The sequence below is a fragment of the Odocoileus virginianus genome, chromosome 31 (genome assembly GCF_023699985.2).
Source record: "Odocoileus virginianus isolate 20LAN1187 ecotype Illinois chromosome 31, Ovbor_1.2, whole genome shotgun sequence".
NCBI lineage: Eukaryota > Metazoa > Chordata > Mammalia > Artiodactyla > Cervidae > Odocoileus > Odocoileus virginianus.
In genome coordinates, this window is record NC_069704.1 from 836233 (window position 1) to 852401 (window position 16169).

The window sequence follows — 16169 nt, forward strand, 5'->3', positions numbered from 1 at the left end:
AGATTACACACGTGCCCCAAAGTCAGCAGATTACACACGTGCCTGGAAGTCAGCAGGTTACACACGTGCCCCGAAGTCAGCAGGTTACACACGTGCCCGAAGTCAGCAGATTACACACGTGCCCTAAAGTCAGCAGGTTACACACGTGCCTGAAATCAGCAGATTACACACATGCCCGGAAATCAGCAGATTACACACGTGCCTGAAGTCAGCAGATTACACACGTGCCCCAAAGTCAGCAGATTACACACGTGCCTGGAAGTCAGCAGGTTACACATGTGCCCCGAAGTCAGCAGGTTACACACGTGCCCGAAGTCAGCAGATTACACACGTGCCCTAAAGTCAGCAGGTTACACACGTGCCTGAAATCAGCAGATTACACACATGCCCGGAAATCAGCAGATTACACACGTGCCTGAAGTCAGCAGATTACACACGTGCCCCAAAGTCAGCAGATTACACACGTGCCTGGAAGTCAGCAGGTTACACACGTGCCCTGAAGTCAGCAGGTTACACACGTGCCCGAAGTCAGCAGATTACACACGTGCCCTAAAGTCAGCAGGTTACACACGTGCCTGAAGTCAGCAGATTACACACATGCCCGGAAATCAGCAGATTACACACGTGCCTGAAGTCAGCAGATTACACACGTGCCCCAAAGTCAGCAGATTACACACGTGCCTGGAAGTCAGCAGGTTACACACGTGCCCCGAAGTCAGCAGATTACACACGTGCCCCAAAGTCAGCAGGTTACACACGTGCCCCGAAGTCAGCAGGTTACACACGTGCCCCAAAGTCAGCAGGTTACACACGTGCCTGAAGTCAGCAGATTACACACGTGCCCGGAAATCAGCAGATTACACACGTGCCTGAAGTCAGCAGATTACACACGTGCCCCAAAGTCAGCAGATTACACACGTGCCTGGAAGTCAGCAGGTTACACACGTGCCCCGAAGTCATCAGATTACACACATGCCCGAAGTCATCAGATTACGCACATGCCCGGAAGTCATCAGATTACACACGTGCCCGGAAGTCATCAGATTACGCACGTGCCTGAAGTCAGCAGATTACACACGTGCCCCGAAGTCAGCAGGTTACACACGTGCCTGAAGTCAGCAGATTACACACGTGCCTGAAGTCAGCAGATTACACACGTGCCCAGAAGTCATCAGATTACACCCGTGCCCGGAAGTCATCAGATTATGCACATGCCCGGAAGTCATCAGATTACACACGTGCCCAGAAGTCATCAGATTACGCACGTGCCTGAAGTCAGCAGATTACACACGTGCCCCGAAGTCAGCAGGTTACACATGTGCCTGAAGTCAGCAGATTACACACGTGCCTGAAGTCAGCAGATTACACACGTGCCCAGAAGTCATCAGATTACACACATGCCCGAAGTCATCAGATTACGCACCTGCTCGGAAGTCATCAGATTACACACGTGCCCAGAAGTCATCAGATTACGCACGTGCCTGAAGTCAGCAGATTACACATGTGCCCCGAAGTCAGCAGGTTACACATGTGCCTGAAGTCAGCAGATTACACACGTGCCTGAAGTCAGCAGATTACACACGTGCCCAGAAGTCATCAGATTACACACATGCCCGAAGTCAGCAGATTACGCACCTGCTCGGAAGTCATCAGATCACACATGTGCCCCAAAGTCAGCAGATTACACACGTGCTCCAAAATCAGCAGATTACACACGTGCCCTGAAGTCATCAGATTATACACATGCCCGGAAGTCAGCAGATTAGGCACATGCCCGGAAGTCAGCAGGTTACGCACGTGCCCCAAAGTCAGCAGATTACGCACATGCCCCACGTCAGCAGATTACACACGTGCCTGGAAGTCAGCAGATTACGCACGTGCCCGGAAGTCAGCAGATTACACCCGTGCCCGGAAGTCAGCGTAGTGATAACCCACGAGGCACAGAGACCTTCTGAGGCAGGAGTGCAGCAGCAGAAGGGTGGAAACAAAGAAATGACCCACAGAAGGAATTTGATTCAATAAAGTTGGCAATTCCAAAAAATAAATACTGCATGGCCATTAACAAGGACAGTGCAGACCTCTAATTACTGGGGACACAGGGCCACCACATGCAGTGGGCGTGGAGAGCGGGACACAGATCCCCATCTGATGTCGGCAAAGAGAAGAGCAGGCAGGTGAGCAGACGCAGAGGCTGATACGCAGATGGAGAGACAGGCAGTATGGAGACAGACAGACAGGTCCATAGATGCACAGACGACAGATGATCCACAGAACACAGCTGGCGGACGGACGCACAGCCACCCCCGTGACTTCCTGTCTGTGTACACTCACACGACTGCTTGTGTATCTGAAGGGAGCCCAACGGGCTAATGCGTCGCTCCAGTAATAGAAATGTGAGTCACTTATTTTGGTGTTTCTGTCTGTATGTTCACATTTTTCTACTATGAACATGTACAGCTTACATAAAAATATTTAAAAGCACCTAGGAAAAGTAAACAGGATGGGTGAGGGCAGCTTTCACAACTCTCGCTGTCGCCTCCTGGGGAGACAGGGTACCCCCAATGCGGCTGGAAACCACTGTGCCTCCGGCCAACTTCCACCAGCAAGGAGGGCAGCTGCGGGGACTGAGAAGGCGGCCAGCAAGTTTCCAAGGACCCCGACTGCTCACACACGGCTGTGGAGGAGGGGGGGCCTCCGGGCAGAGGGCAGGGCGCACCATGGGCACTGTCAGATTGGCGCCTGGTGGTGGGAGATGCCGCTGACATCCTGGGCAAGAACCTCAGAAACGCGGCTGACTCCTGGAGCCCAGACGTGGAGGATCCAGCCTGAGCTTGGGGTAGCCCCCGTGTGCACCCATCAGCCCCTCACCGCCTCTCCCGTCGCTCCTGGAACTGCTCAGGACCCACACCAACCCGCTGTCTCATCCGGGAGGAAGCGCTGGGTTGAGCACTTGGCTTCCAACCCAGCCGTGATCTACAGGTCACAGCGCTGAGGCTGCTCACCGCCTGCCACCATGATTACATGGGGCATCTCAGAGATGGACAAAACCCCTGTCAGAGGGAGGAGATGTGCGCTTGTAACCACCTGATCTGACTCGCTGGAAAAGACCCTGATGCTGGCAAAGCTTGAGAGCAGGAGGAGAAGGGGACGACAGAGGATGAGATGGTTGGATGGCATCACTGACTGAGTGGATACAAATTTAAGCAAACTCTGGAAGGTGGTGAAGGACAGGGAAGCCTGGCATGCTGTAACCTGTGGGGTTGCAAAGAGTCGGACAGGACTGAACAGCTGAACCACCACCACTTCTATTAACCCGTGATGGTGTCCATTACAGCCCGCAGCGGGGTCTAAACCAAGGGGGACAGAGCAGACGACCGAGGTCACGAATGGCAGCCTCTCTGTTCCCCAATGGGGAGCCAGGGGTCCCCCGTGAGGCACAGTGCCGAGAGGAGAAACCGCCGTCCAGCCCGGGCTCGAGGGAAGTGGGAGGTGCCCCAAAGGCTGGGTCCCGTCCTGGGCACAGAGGCCTTGAGCAGCAGCCCCAGAGCTTGTGCACCAGGTGCAGAGGGCACCCAGCGCCCGCCGGGCAGCATGGGGCCCCGCGATGAGCCCCGAGAGCACTCGCTGCCCTGGCCCCTCACCGTCATCGCCTGCATCCCGCCCGGTCCACCCCCGGTCCCCCACTCAGCCCAGAGAGATGCGGGGAGGATGGCATCCCCGCCCCGGTCCACCCCCGGTCCCCCACTCAGCCCAGAGAGATGCGGGGAGGATGGCATCCCCGCCCCGGTCCACCCCCGGTCCCCCACTCAGCCCAGAGAGATGCGGGGAGGATGGCATCCCCGACCCCGTCCACCCCAGGTCCCCCGCTCAGCCCAGAGAGATGCGGGGAGGATGGTCGCTGGTAGAGTGCTGCTACCTTAAAGGGCCAGACAGGAAAGGTACTGCTGAGTCACAACTATGCAAGTCTGCCCTTCTAGCTAGATGGGTGGATGGATACCCCAAGCCACTGTCCACTGGCGGGGTCTGCGGACCCTGGGCTGGAGCTGAGTCCCAGTGACAGAGGCCACGTGAGGGAGGCAGGAGTTGCATTGCTTTAATCTCCTGAGATCCTGCGCCCGCTCACTGCCGCCCGGCTGGAGGCCCCGCTCAGCACAACAGCACCCACAGGGAGATAGGGACGGCCGGGTTGAGCGATGCTCAGTTTTATAAACTCTAGACTCAGGCCTGTGAATGCGTTATCTGATTACTTTAATGAAGGTTTTTACAAAATTACAAAAAAGAATGGGGAGTTCTGAAAAAGGTGGGTGAACAGGGCCCAGACCTACTGTCTGAAAGAGCCGAAAAGCTGACAGAACGCACAAAACAACCACTTTCAAGATACCGTATGTCGGTCAGCAACGGACAGGGTCCCGACGGAGTGAACACAGGAGGCGAGCCCAGAACTGCCCCATGTCGCTGCCCAAGAGAGCAGGTGCGCGTGTCTGGGGAGAAGTCGGACGCCAGGACACTGAGCTCCAAGGACGGACACCAGGGACCCTGGGCTTCGAGCGTGCAGACGATAAAGCCACAGCAGAGGGCAGTGAAACAGAACAGAAAATCCAAAGAGAAAAACCAGTGAATCCAAAAGCTGGGTTCTGGCAAAGATCAATGAAACTGAAGAACCTCTAGGCAGGTTGATCAGGAAAAAAACACACTTCTGACTTTGGGAACGAGAGACCTGATCCCTTCAGACCCTCGGTGTTGAGAGGATAACGAGGGCCAACTTTCCTGTGTGACGTGGCCAAGCTCCCCGCTCCCCAGGCTCACCGGGGAAAGGACAGACCAGACAGGGCTGTGTTTACTGAAGAATCTGAAGTCACAGTTTAAAACCCTCCCCCAAAGCCACGGCGAGCGCAGCCGGGGGCTTCCCGGGGAAGCAGGACCAGACGTTTAAGCACCGCTAAGCCGTGTGCACCCACCGGAGCTCTCCCCAGAGCCGGACGGGAGGCCGCGCCCCGCGCTCCCTCTGCGATAAGCAAACCAGACAAAGACATTCCAGGAAAGGAAAACAAAGCCTGAGTCCCTGGTGAACAGACGCAGGCATGTCCAGTGAGGCAGAACGCGGGGGGCCAGCTGCCAGGGGCCGCGGGGGGCACGGAGGCTCGCTATCCCGACCGTGGCGATGGCTGCACGGCGCCGGCACGCGGGCTCACCAGGCGCAGACCCCCGCATGAGCGGCAGCTCTCCTGCCGGCTGATCTCCCAGAGGCTTTTCACTTCCCCAGTGAAAACTCACCCACACGGAGGTCAGACGACGGCCCATCGTCACCGGCTGAGCTTCCACCGCCGGCCCGACCAGTGAGCCAGAGGACTGCCCGTGCGCCTCCAGGCTCCGCGGGCTGGGGGACAGCAGCCAGCTCCCACACCCCCAACCTGGTCCTGGCTCCCCCAGGGCTAGGCATCCAGACGCCACCCCTCTCCTTACGGAGCTGGTCACCCAGCGGCCACCGGGTCAGGACAAGCCCCCCTCAGCACAGGCGTCTGACGGACACCAGGCAAGGGCAAGGAGAGCCTGGGCACAGTGTCCACCCAGGATCTTCGGGGAAACTTCTTTGGTCGGCGTCTCCTCCTCCCTACCCCTGAGGGAGCTGAAAAGCAAGGGGAAAAGGCAACAGTGTCTGGAATAAAGGAACAAATCAAATCTGCGGGGTTAACTGACCCTGTGTCCGAGCCAGGAAGGGGAGCCGAGAATTAAGTCCTGAAACAACTGACACATTCTTACCTAAACGTTTTGCCGGTTTTGATTCAGTCACATGAGTAACTGTTGGACTGAGCCATCTCGGGGCTTCCCTGTGTTGTGTGCGGACTGGTGGCATCTGACCAAGAGACAGACAAGTGTGATCTCTGTCTTTCAAAATTAACTCCAAATAAAGAAAATATTAAATTAAATCAAATTAAATACTAAAAGGCAGAGACACCACTTTAACAAAGGTTCGTCTAGTCAGAGCCATGGTTTTTCCAGTAGTCATGTACGGATGTGAGAGTTGGATCATAAAGAAAGCTGAGTGCTGAAGAACTGTTTTCCAACTGTGGTGTTGGAGAAGACTCTTCAGAGTCCCTTGAACAGCAAAGAGATCAAACCAATCAATCCTAAAGCAAATCAACCCTGAATATTCATTGGAAGGACTAATGCTGAAGCTGAAGCTCCAATACTTTGGCCACCTGATGCGAAGAACTGACTCCTATGAAAAGTTCTTGGGTGCTGGGAAAGATTGAGGGCAGGAGGAGAAGGGGGCAACAGAGGATGAGATGGCTGGATGGCATCACCGACTCAATGGACGTAAGTTTGGGTAAGCTCCAGGAGTTGGTGATGGACAGGGAGGCCTGGTGTGCTGCAGTCCATGGGGTCACAAAGAGTCGGACACGACTGAGCGACTGAAAAACAACAAAAGAAAACATGAAGCTCTGGACTCATGAGTTTAGAAAGGCCATAAGTTAGCTAGCGATGATGCTGTTTTAAACACAAAAGCATTCTCTCACCCACTGACAGGTGACACACATGCTGTTGCCAGTTCAAGTCCAAGGGGGATCCCAGGGAGCAGTCAGCCCGCAGAGACACACAGTAACACATGGTAAGTCCAGAGTGACTGCTTAAGCATCAAATTCAGTGATGTCCCATTGCTTTTAGATGGAATTCACCCTGAACTGCATTTGTAAACAAACTGCATTTTATTGCGTCCTCTGAAATATATGAAACTGTCACGATGAAAATACTCTTTAAACCTGGACGAGACCTCACAGGTCGGGCGCTGGATGCCCCAGCGCCTCCCCAGGAGCACACGGGGAGGGAGGGGGGGGGACCAGGCCCGATTCGAGCTGGGGGCGACCCGCTAGCTCTGCCCCCGGGCCTTCACCACGGCGTCCACCGCAGTGTCTTCCTGTGAGCAGTGCCCGGAAGAGCCCCTCTGGCCAGTGGGAATTAGCACATGGGCGAGGGCCTTCCAACTTTCACCCGGTTTCTCAACTTGATGAGAAGCAGCTCCGGAGACGGGGATCCTGTGTGTGTTCTGCTGACACTTGAACTTGTCACCTGGAATGTGTGGGCAGAGGCTCTGTGCGGCCGGCCGTCTCTTGAACAAGAGGCCCGCGTTCCCCAGGCAGGGAGCCCCCCTCCCCCAGCCCTGGTGTTGCCGGGCAGAGCAGAGCCTTCCTGGGCCCCGCCTGCCACCACGGGGGTCCAGGGGCACACACGAATGTGCTGGCACAGTCCCCAGGCCCCTGCTTGGGAGCAAGGTTCGTCCCCTGCACTGAGGCCATCGGGGAGGAGGCCAGGGTGTCGCCAGGAAGAGAGGCCGCGTCACGGGACGGAGTGGGGGCCCAGGAGCGCAGGGGGCGGAAGGAGCCGTGAGTCCTGGCGTCTTGAACCTGGATGAGGCCAGAGCTGCCTCTGCGCAGGGTCAGCAGCCTGTGCAGTGCTGTCTTTTTACAACTATTTCCTGACTCATTAACGGCGCGAAGAGGGGACTTCCTGCAGCCAGCCTGCTGCAGCTTCCCAAGGTGCATCTGCCAAAGTCAAGCTGCGTCCCAACTTAGCAAGGACCCAGGTCCTGCTCCCAACCGGTGGTGTCTCTGGCCCCCTGGAAGCTTCCTCGGTGCCCGAGGTCTGCTGTCTGCCCACAGCGGGCTGGATGTCCGCGGAACTGAGGGTTCCGGACACCGCAGGGCTGTTAGTGGTGGGAGGAGGTACTTGGTCCGCCACCATTTTGGAAAAATAAACCACCAGCATGCCCGTACTTAAAACATGTTCCTACGGTGCTTTTGAAACACATTTGAACTGCATTAATAAAAGCTTTTGACTTCATCCCAGCAGGCCGTCTAAAGCAGAAATCCATTTCAGGTGAGCCTCCGGCTGCAATCAAGGTTCCGGCTGGCACGGGTGCCCTGCAGGAACCGCGGCCCCAGTCACAGCTGCTCACATCTGCTGACCGGGCCCATCACCCACCGCCCAGGGAGGAGAGGCTAGCCCAGCCCGGGGCCAAGTGCATCCCCAGGTCAGCCGACAGAGAGGGAACTCCCCGAGCCCCAGGAAGACAGGAGACCAGGAGACAGGGCAGGTGAGCAGTTTCCTGCTGGAGGCCCCCAGCCCCTCCTGACCTGACGGGACCCCCACGGGACCACCCCTTCCTCCCTCCCGCCCGCCACCTGTTGGCAGAGACCTCAGCGCCCTGCACAGGGGAGCTCGTGAGAAGCTGGGTTCTCCCATCAGCCAGGTCCAGTGCAGGACCAACAGGAAGGCAGGGGCCCCGTCCACGCCGGGGGCCACACCAGGACCTTCTCCGAGTGTGGAGAAGGCGCAGACCGTGGCTGCCCCCGGCTCAGGCCAGCAGAGGTGACGGCATCCAGGGCCGGCCCCCTGCCGTCCCCCTGGCCAGGCACACCTGAGCGGTCACCCTCATCACAGGCCCACGGGGCCTCCCTCCCTGGTGCCCCCATGGACCAAGGATCCCACGAGGTGGGGGCTGGAACGCGGCTCGGGCCCAGACACAGAGGCCATCAGAAGCTGTTTGGCCAGCGGCCTGACCCCAGGGAAGCACTCTCACCAGCCCCCTGCCTGCTGTGGGTCAGGCCGCACTGCCCTGGGCCGCCCAGCCCACGTCCCCAGGCCCCCTCCAACACCAGGGCTTCCTGTCACGTGGATGGTGGCTTTAGAGCGGCCTGGACTGAGGGATGGGGGTGATTCCCACGACCTCACAGACGAGGCGACAAGGAAAGATCAGAATGGGGGTGAGGGGCAGAGGGTGACTTGTGAGGCAGCAAGTATAGAAGGAGACATCCCCAAAGGCCCAGGCCAAGGGGAGGATAAAGCGGGCAGAGTAAGGATGCCCCCACGCGTTTTATCACCAGCTGTTTAATCCTCACCATGATGAACTTCTACTGCCGTGCCGAGCAGAGTGAAATACTCAAGTTAAACACTTAACTCTACAACAGTTGAGCTGAGCATACGACACCCCATGCTGAAGGGCTCTGAAACACTGCAGCGCCAGATCGCAGGGACCCCAGCCGGCAGAGTGGCCAGGACCCCGTTTCTACGGTTCCGGGTCAAACTAGAATCACATGCTTTGGACCAGGGCCTGCTCTCAGACCAGGATTTCCAAGCCCCAACCACAAAGCAGAACGATCCTCTCTCGGGCCCCACATGAGCACACCCCTGAGACGCCACGGTGAGGGACAAGTCTGATGCTCCTGGTGATTCCCATTCAGTCTTTCTGGGGGGCCGAGGGGAGGGGGGGAGGGGAGAGTCCTGAAAGCAAAGGGATAAGCGATGCCTGGACCGGCCAATGGACTCCGGGGCAAAGTGTCCCCTTACCCTCACATTCTTCCGGTCCCTGATTGCTCCCAGGTCACACTTTGGATGCGGAATAACAGCAGCTGCAGGAGCGCAGAGCTCTGGGAGAGGAGCTCGAGTGAACACGGACTGGCTCGGCACTGGCAGAGCCGGGGACCACGTCCCGACGAGCAGCCCCCAAGAAGTCTCCAGACCGGACCCCAGAGCCCAGAGCAACACCCCTCCCCAGCGGGCCTTCCCGCCGGACCGGCTCCTCCATGAGGCCCCACCCACCACCACTGTCTCCCTCTGGACCCCCAGTCCCGGACGCCCAGCAGAGCCCCTCACGGAGGACTCAGTTCTGCCCGTCCTGGGTCCACACTGGCGCCGATGGGGGCCTCCGCCCCAGGTGCCTGCGTCTACACAGCTGTAAGACAGGTGTGTGTTCACACCACAGTTCTCCAGGCCAAATACTGGAGTGGGCAGCCTTTCCCTTCTCCAGGGGATCTTCCCGACCCAGAGATAAAACCCAGGTCTCCCACACTGCAGGCGGATTCTTTACCAGCTGAGCTACAAGGGAAGCCCAAGAATACTGGAGTGGGCAGCCTTTCCCTTCTCCAGAGTGTCTTCCCAACCCAGGGATAAAACCTGGGTCTCCCACATTGTGGATAAATTCTTTACCAGCTGAGCCGCAAGGGAAGCCCAATTTAGGATTTCCTGGTGGCTCAGACAGTAAAGCATCTGCCTGTAATGCAGGAGACCAGGGTTCAATCCCTGTGTCAGGAAGATGGAAAAAACTGACAACCCACTCCAGTACTCTTGCCTGGAAAACTGCATGGACGGAAGAGCCTGGGGGGCTACGGTCCGTGGGGTGGCAGAGAGTGGGACATGACTGAGTGGCGTCACTTTCACACCAGTGACAACCTTCGTGGTTCTCAAGGACCTGGTCAACTCGGCAACCCCGCCTCCTCACAGAACCCACGGGACCACGTGAGGTCGTTTCCCGGCATCTCTGAGAGCATATGGAAAAGCAGCATTTCTGGAATTCTCGCCAGGGTCACCCATTATGTTCCCCATCCTGCCCACCCTCAGCTGTTTTATGAAACTCCGGGAGGTTCTGTGGAGAATCTCACCGCCTGCAGGAGGCTGGTGAGACCATTTTGGCTCTACCAGAGTCATATTTTAAAATACTGTCCTTTTTAAAAAGCAATTAAGACGTGAGGGCAAAGCACAGTACATGCATTTGATTCTGGCGACACGTGAAAAACGGCTTCAGGGTCCGCGTTTTCCCCACTGACTCACCGAAGAGTTAAATCACAGCCTCCAGAAACCCCTCAGTCGGCCTGTGGCGACGCCTGCTGTGCGCCGGCCCGGTCCTCGGAGGGCGGCCGGGGGAGCAGCCGGGGAAAGGGCTTCCAGGCCGGGGGTGAGTCCTACCGCGGACCCCGAGGAAGGGCCGGCAGGCGGGCGACCACTAGGAGAGTCCGCCTACTTGGTTTTAAAAGAACATTGACCGCCCACTTCCTGAATAGCTCACCCCAAACTTTACAACTTTTGCAGGCGCTTCGGCAGTGCCAGAAGCACTCGGGCTCAGAGAAGAGTGGAAACTATTTTTGGCATCCAGAAGGGCGGCTGTGGGCCGCCGAGCGCAGTCGGCGCCTGGATCGCGGACTGCCTTTTCCGAGTTTGAAACTTTCTAATCAGGGGTGCATCCGAACAGGCCTCCGGCGACTCAGCTGCATCGCTGGCGGGATCCCCAGGGGAGCGCGGGGGTGGGCGCGCGGTGTGCGGTGCCAACTGGAGCGCCGGGTCCCCATGGCCCGGCAGCGGCGCAGCAGCTGGAGACGAGGGCGGGGACGGGCCCCGAGCGCACACCCGCTAGGAACCCGGCTCCGCCCGCGCCTTCCCGCACTCGGAGCGCGGCCCCTCCCGGAACGCGGCGCAGGGGAGCCCGAGAGAGCCGTGCGTCCACCCGGGGCCGGGCGGGAGGCTCTCCGCGCCCCGCCGGACGCGGGTCAGAGAGGGGGCGCCAGGAGGGCCCCCCGGACCCCGGACGGGGGTACAGCGCCCCGGGCAGGAGGAGGAAGCGCCGAGTCGGAGGAGAGGGGGAGGGGAAAGGAACGCGGGAGAGGGGGGCGCCGGGCTCTGGGAGGCCGGGGCCTGAGCGGGGCGGTGGAGGAGCGGGCGAGCAGCAGGGCCGGCGGGGCGGGGGGCTTTCCCCGGCGGCCCCGACAACTCCCCCGGCCCGCGGGGACTCCGAGTTCCAAACAAAGGCGGCTCCGGAGGCGGCGCGCGCTGCGCTCAGGTCCGCCCCCCGTCCGGCCACGGAGGACAAAGGCCCCGCCGCACGATCCCCGGCCGCCCGGCGCGCCCAGATTCCCGGAGCCCTGCCCCCGGCGCCCCGCGCCCCGCCGCACGACCCGGTCCCCGGCCGCCTGGCGCGCCCAGGTTCCCGGGGCCCTGCCCCCGGCGCCCCGCGCCCCGCCGCACTCACAGGATGGAGGTCTGCGGCGCCACGGCGGGCACGGCCTCCAGCAGCAGATGCATGCAGCGCACCGTGGTGCGGAAGCACAGGCAGCGGCTCGGACACCCGTTGGTCGGCCTGGGGGCGACCTCGGCCAGCGCCCCCCAGCACCAGCACAGCACGAGCGCCAGCAGGCAGGGGCGCGCGGCGCGCACGGCCATGACCCACGGCGCGCGGGGCGCTCGGGCGCGCGGACCGACAGCGAGGGGCCCGGCGCGTCCACCGCCGGCTCCGGACTGCGCCGGCCCGCCGCCCAGGCGCGGCCCAAGTCCCAGCTGTGCGCCGGGGGCGGGGGGCGCCAGCTGTGCACATGCGCGCGGCTCCGCCCTTCCCGCCCCCACCTCCCCGAGGGCCGGGGCGGGGCGAGGACCTCCGGCCCGGAGCGCGGCGGCGGGGCCGTCCCAGCTGCGGAGGACAGGTTGGGCCCCCGGGGTCCAGTCCCAGGTCCGCGCTCACGGTCTGGGGCCTCGCCTAGCGGCCGTTGCCACACGTGTGCAATAGGAGCTTTTGTTGTTTCAGAAAACACTCTTAGAAGACTTCGCAAGTTCCAGGCAGGATTCCAAGCTCTTTCTCTCTCTCTCCCCTCTCTGCCTTTCTCTCGCCCCCTGCCTCCACCTCGTCTCTCTCCGTCTCTCTGTTTCTGTCTGGCCGTCTCTGGGAGACCTGCCCCCAGACAAGTCGCTGCAGGATCAGAGCCAGGGGTCGGGCTCCCTGCCCGGGCCCACGAGGCCTGTTAAGCGCCCGCACCTCCTCGCCTGTCGCCCCCTGCGCCAGCCCCAGCCCTGCCCTGCGCTCTGCGGACCCCAGGGCACGGTGAGAAGCCTGGACGTTTGGCTAGAGGTCTGTGTGCAGGGCTGGCCCAGGTGGACGCTCGTGTGCTTTCCTTTCCTCCCTTGTGGCCACGGCTGGAAGAACCCACTGGGCTTCCCCAGGGGGCCCTGCTGGAGCCCCCAGAAGACACGGTGGGTGCCCTGGGCCGGGCCGCTCTTTTCTAACACCTGACTCCTGAGGGTCCAGTCACAGCTGAGGAGGTCCAGTTCAAAGCTGCGCGGTCACCACGTCCCAGCGTTGGGGAGGAGCCTGGGTCTGTTCCGACCCCCACTGTCTCGTGGCCGGTCTGACCGCCGGCAGAGAAGTGGCCTCCCCAGGCTGCTGGGGCTGGGGCAGCGGGCGCTTGCCTGTGTCAGCAGACTGCCACCCCTCCGTGGTCCCCAGGGCCTGGCTGTGGGGGAGCTGAGCTGGGGGCTGGCCCCGGCCCCCCGGAAGCTGGCGCTCCTAGAACCACTGGGAGCGGCCTTTCCAGTCTCCAGGGGCCCAGACACGTCAGCCAGGCAGCCTGCGTTCTCACAGTCACGAGTCCCCAGGGGCTTCACACTCCTTCCCAAACGCTGTCTAATTGCCCCGCATGAATTTCAAACTTAGGTCAGAAACCCCAAACCTCACTGTCCCTGTTTTCTTCTGAATCTCTGATGAGATCCTCTAAAGTGTTTCAGCAGACCCTCCAGCCCAGCAGTCGCCCCTGAGGTCCTCACCCACCCATGTGAGTTGAAAATCCCTGTCGATTCCAGTTGTTCCTTGTGTCTCTGTCAGTTTCTGCTCTTCCGTCCTCCCCACCATAACCACCAGCAGTCCCGGCCCGGCCCCTCACCCTGGACCCCCACTAGGACCCCGCCTGGGCCTGCCGGCCCCTTCCCTGCAGTGGGCAGAGAATGTGCTGCTGCTTTGACCCTGCCACCCCTCCCCAAGACAAAAGTCTCCGGGCCCCTTCAGTTTCAGCGGATAAAGGCCGCTTTCCAACCACCCCGGGAGCAGGCATCTGCTGCAGCACTCGTCCTCCGCCTCTCCGTCCGGTTCAGCACCAGCTGTGGCTCACATGTGTCCATCAGGCTGGGCTATCGACCCTGGTGGTTTGATCAAACATGAGTCCAAGTGTTGTGCTAAAGGTGTTTTGTAGATGAGATTGACAATGGTGAGCCTGGGCAAAGAGGAGCTCCCTCGGTAATGTGGGGGAGACTCGTCCACTCAGTTGAAGGTCTTTAGAGTAGAAACCGCTGAGGTTTCCTGGAGAAGAGATTCTGCCTCACGGCCTCAGCATCTGCTGCCCCGTGAATTTCCAGCCTCCTGGCCAGCCTCTGAAACGTGCTCCAGCAGTGCCCACACTGCAGGAGGGGTTCTGTGAACTCTACCCTCCCCCGTCCTCCCCCTGTCCTCCCAGCCTCCCAGGCTCCCCTCCTCTCGGTTCAGCAGGGACACTTACTTACCTACTGGGCTGTCTCTGCTTCTGCACCTCCTGGGCCGTGTGTCCCACGTCCGCCCTCTAGAGGCCCAGGGAGGCCTCACACCTCCAGGATCTTGACGTTCTCCTGGTTCACTACGGCCATCAAAGCCTCCCAGGTTTTCTGTTGCCCAGGCCCACGTGACTGTTTGTATTTCTCTCCGCTGACCACTTCCCAACCTCCTTATCTGCCTCCGATCCTGTCATCTGTCCTACGTAAGCATTCCTTCCTGGCGTGACTGTGCCGCTTGCTTGGACGTGCACTCAGAGAGACCGGGGTCCCCGAGGAATGCTCAGTGCTCTGCGAGCAGCACCCCGAGCGCTGCAGTGTATCACGCGGCTGTGAGGATGGGATGCCCACCCGCCCGCTGTCTGCGCACCGGCTCAGGCTGGGCCTGCACGTGACTGCTGTCCACATACTCTAGTATCTAAGCTCGGTGACATCCCAAAGGGATGTGAGTATCCCTAGTTTGCAAATGCAAACCCGATGCTCTGTGAAGAGCGTAGTAGCTTGTCCAGGCCCCATCGCTCATGACGGGAAGGGAGGGGATGGGATGCTGACTCGGCATCACCCCCACCAGGCCCTGACCCGGAACCTCACCTCCTGAGCTGGCTGGTGGTGGGGGCCCCCTCCTGCAGGTCACTGGGCCTGGCCTGTGCCCTGCTGGTGCCCACTGGCCTTCTCTGGAGACTTGCTAGGGCCACGGGGCCCACACTCCTGGGGACGTCCACCCTCCAGATGCCCCCGCAGCCATGGCCCTGAGCTGGCAGAAGTGACTGACGGCCAGTTTCTCCCTGCTCAACCCCCACCCCCGCCCCGAGGCCCTCCTGCGTCAGGCTGTGCTGAGGAGACACCAAATGCCCAAGGGGCCCCCAGGGACGGCCCAGAATTCCTGCTACTTCCAGGGCTAGCCTGCCTTCTGTCTGCCCATCACTCTTCAGGAGTCTGTGAGGAAGGGAGCGTGTGGTTTGGAACAAGACAGGCTGGGCGGCGGCCTCCCAGCTCCGTGACTCTGGCGACCCGTCTCGCCCTCTCGGAGCCCTGGGCTCTCGCCTGTCACGAGAGGAGGCTGTCTCACTCTCACAGGCAGTGCTGAGGACCCGGCAAGAGGTGTGGGGAACCCCCCCGCCCGGGGACGAGTGTCCTCCTGGCGGGGAGGCTTCCCGGGTCTGGAGGCCGGGGGGCCATTCCCAGACGGTGAGTCAGCCCTGGAAAACCTGGCTGTGCCTGAGACCGCCCCCCACCCTGGGCCTCGCAGGCATCTTCCTGCCCTGCGTCCACCCACTTGCTGGCAGCCAGTGGGGAGGGAGTGGAGGTGCTCCAGGGAGGTGCTCCTGAGAGGTGCTCCAGGGAGGTGCTCCAGGGAGGTGCTCCTGAGAGGTGCTCCAGGGAGGTGCTCCAGGGAGGTGCTCCTGGGGAGGTGCTCCAGGGAGGTGCTCCTGAGAGGTGCTCCAGGGAGGTGCTCCAGGGGAGGTGCTCCAGGGAGGTGCTCCTGAGAGGTGCTCCAGGGAGGTGCTCCTGAGAGGCGCTCCAGCGGAGGTGCTCCAGGGAGGTGCTCCTGATAGGTGCTCCAGGGAGGTGCTCCAGGGCGTCATGGTGGCTAGCAGAAGGCTGACCCAACAGTCCTGAAGGCCAGAGGTCAAGGTTCGCTCCTTCCCGCCTCTCTGCAGTCCCTGGTGCTGGGCCGCACACGCTAGCCGTCCATGGCCCGTCTCCAGGAGGGCTTCTCCAGGTCTGGCCTCATCCTCGTTTCCCTGTCCTCACGGGGACACCCAGGCTTAGGGCCTGGGATACCCTCCCCTGACGCTGGCCACGTCTGCAGCGGGCCTGTTTCCAGAGCAGGGCACGTCCTGAGTTCTGGGCAGGAGTGGGTGCTGGACAGACAGCCAGGCAGAGTGGTGGTGAGCCCGGGGCCCTGTCCTCATGCCCCGCCCCCCCCAGTCTGCCCCTGCTGACGGAAGGGAAGGACCCAGACCAGGGTCTGGTTCACAGGGAGCTCCCTGCGGGGATGAAGGGGGCAGGGTTGTGCCGGCTTAGGTGTGGCTCCCTCCCTGGCGCAGGCAGGG

At 60.7% G+C, this 16169-nt stretch overlaps 1 protein-coding gene across 3 annotated transcripts in view; it reads right to left on the minus strand.

Moving 5' to 3' along the window:
* The window catches only part of PXDN (peroxidasin), a 67444-nt gene extending 55339 nt beyond the window's left edge, over positions 1-12105 (minus strand). For 2 of the 3 annotated variants that reach the window (XR_011484901.1, XM_020900020.2), the window contains exon 1: positions 11798-12104. Coding sequence is in view for 2 of the 3 variants with exons in the window: in XM_020900020.2 (XP_020755679.2) it covers positions 11798-11988 (191 nt within the window). In the remaining variant the exon portion in view is untranslated. Of the gene's footprint in view, positions 1-11797 lie in introns of all 3 variants that reach the window. The other variant, XM_070459141.1, reaches the window with a different exon arrangement.
* Between the last annotated feature and the right edge of the window lie 4064 nt (positions 12106-16169).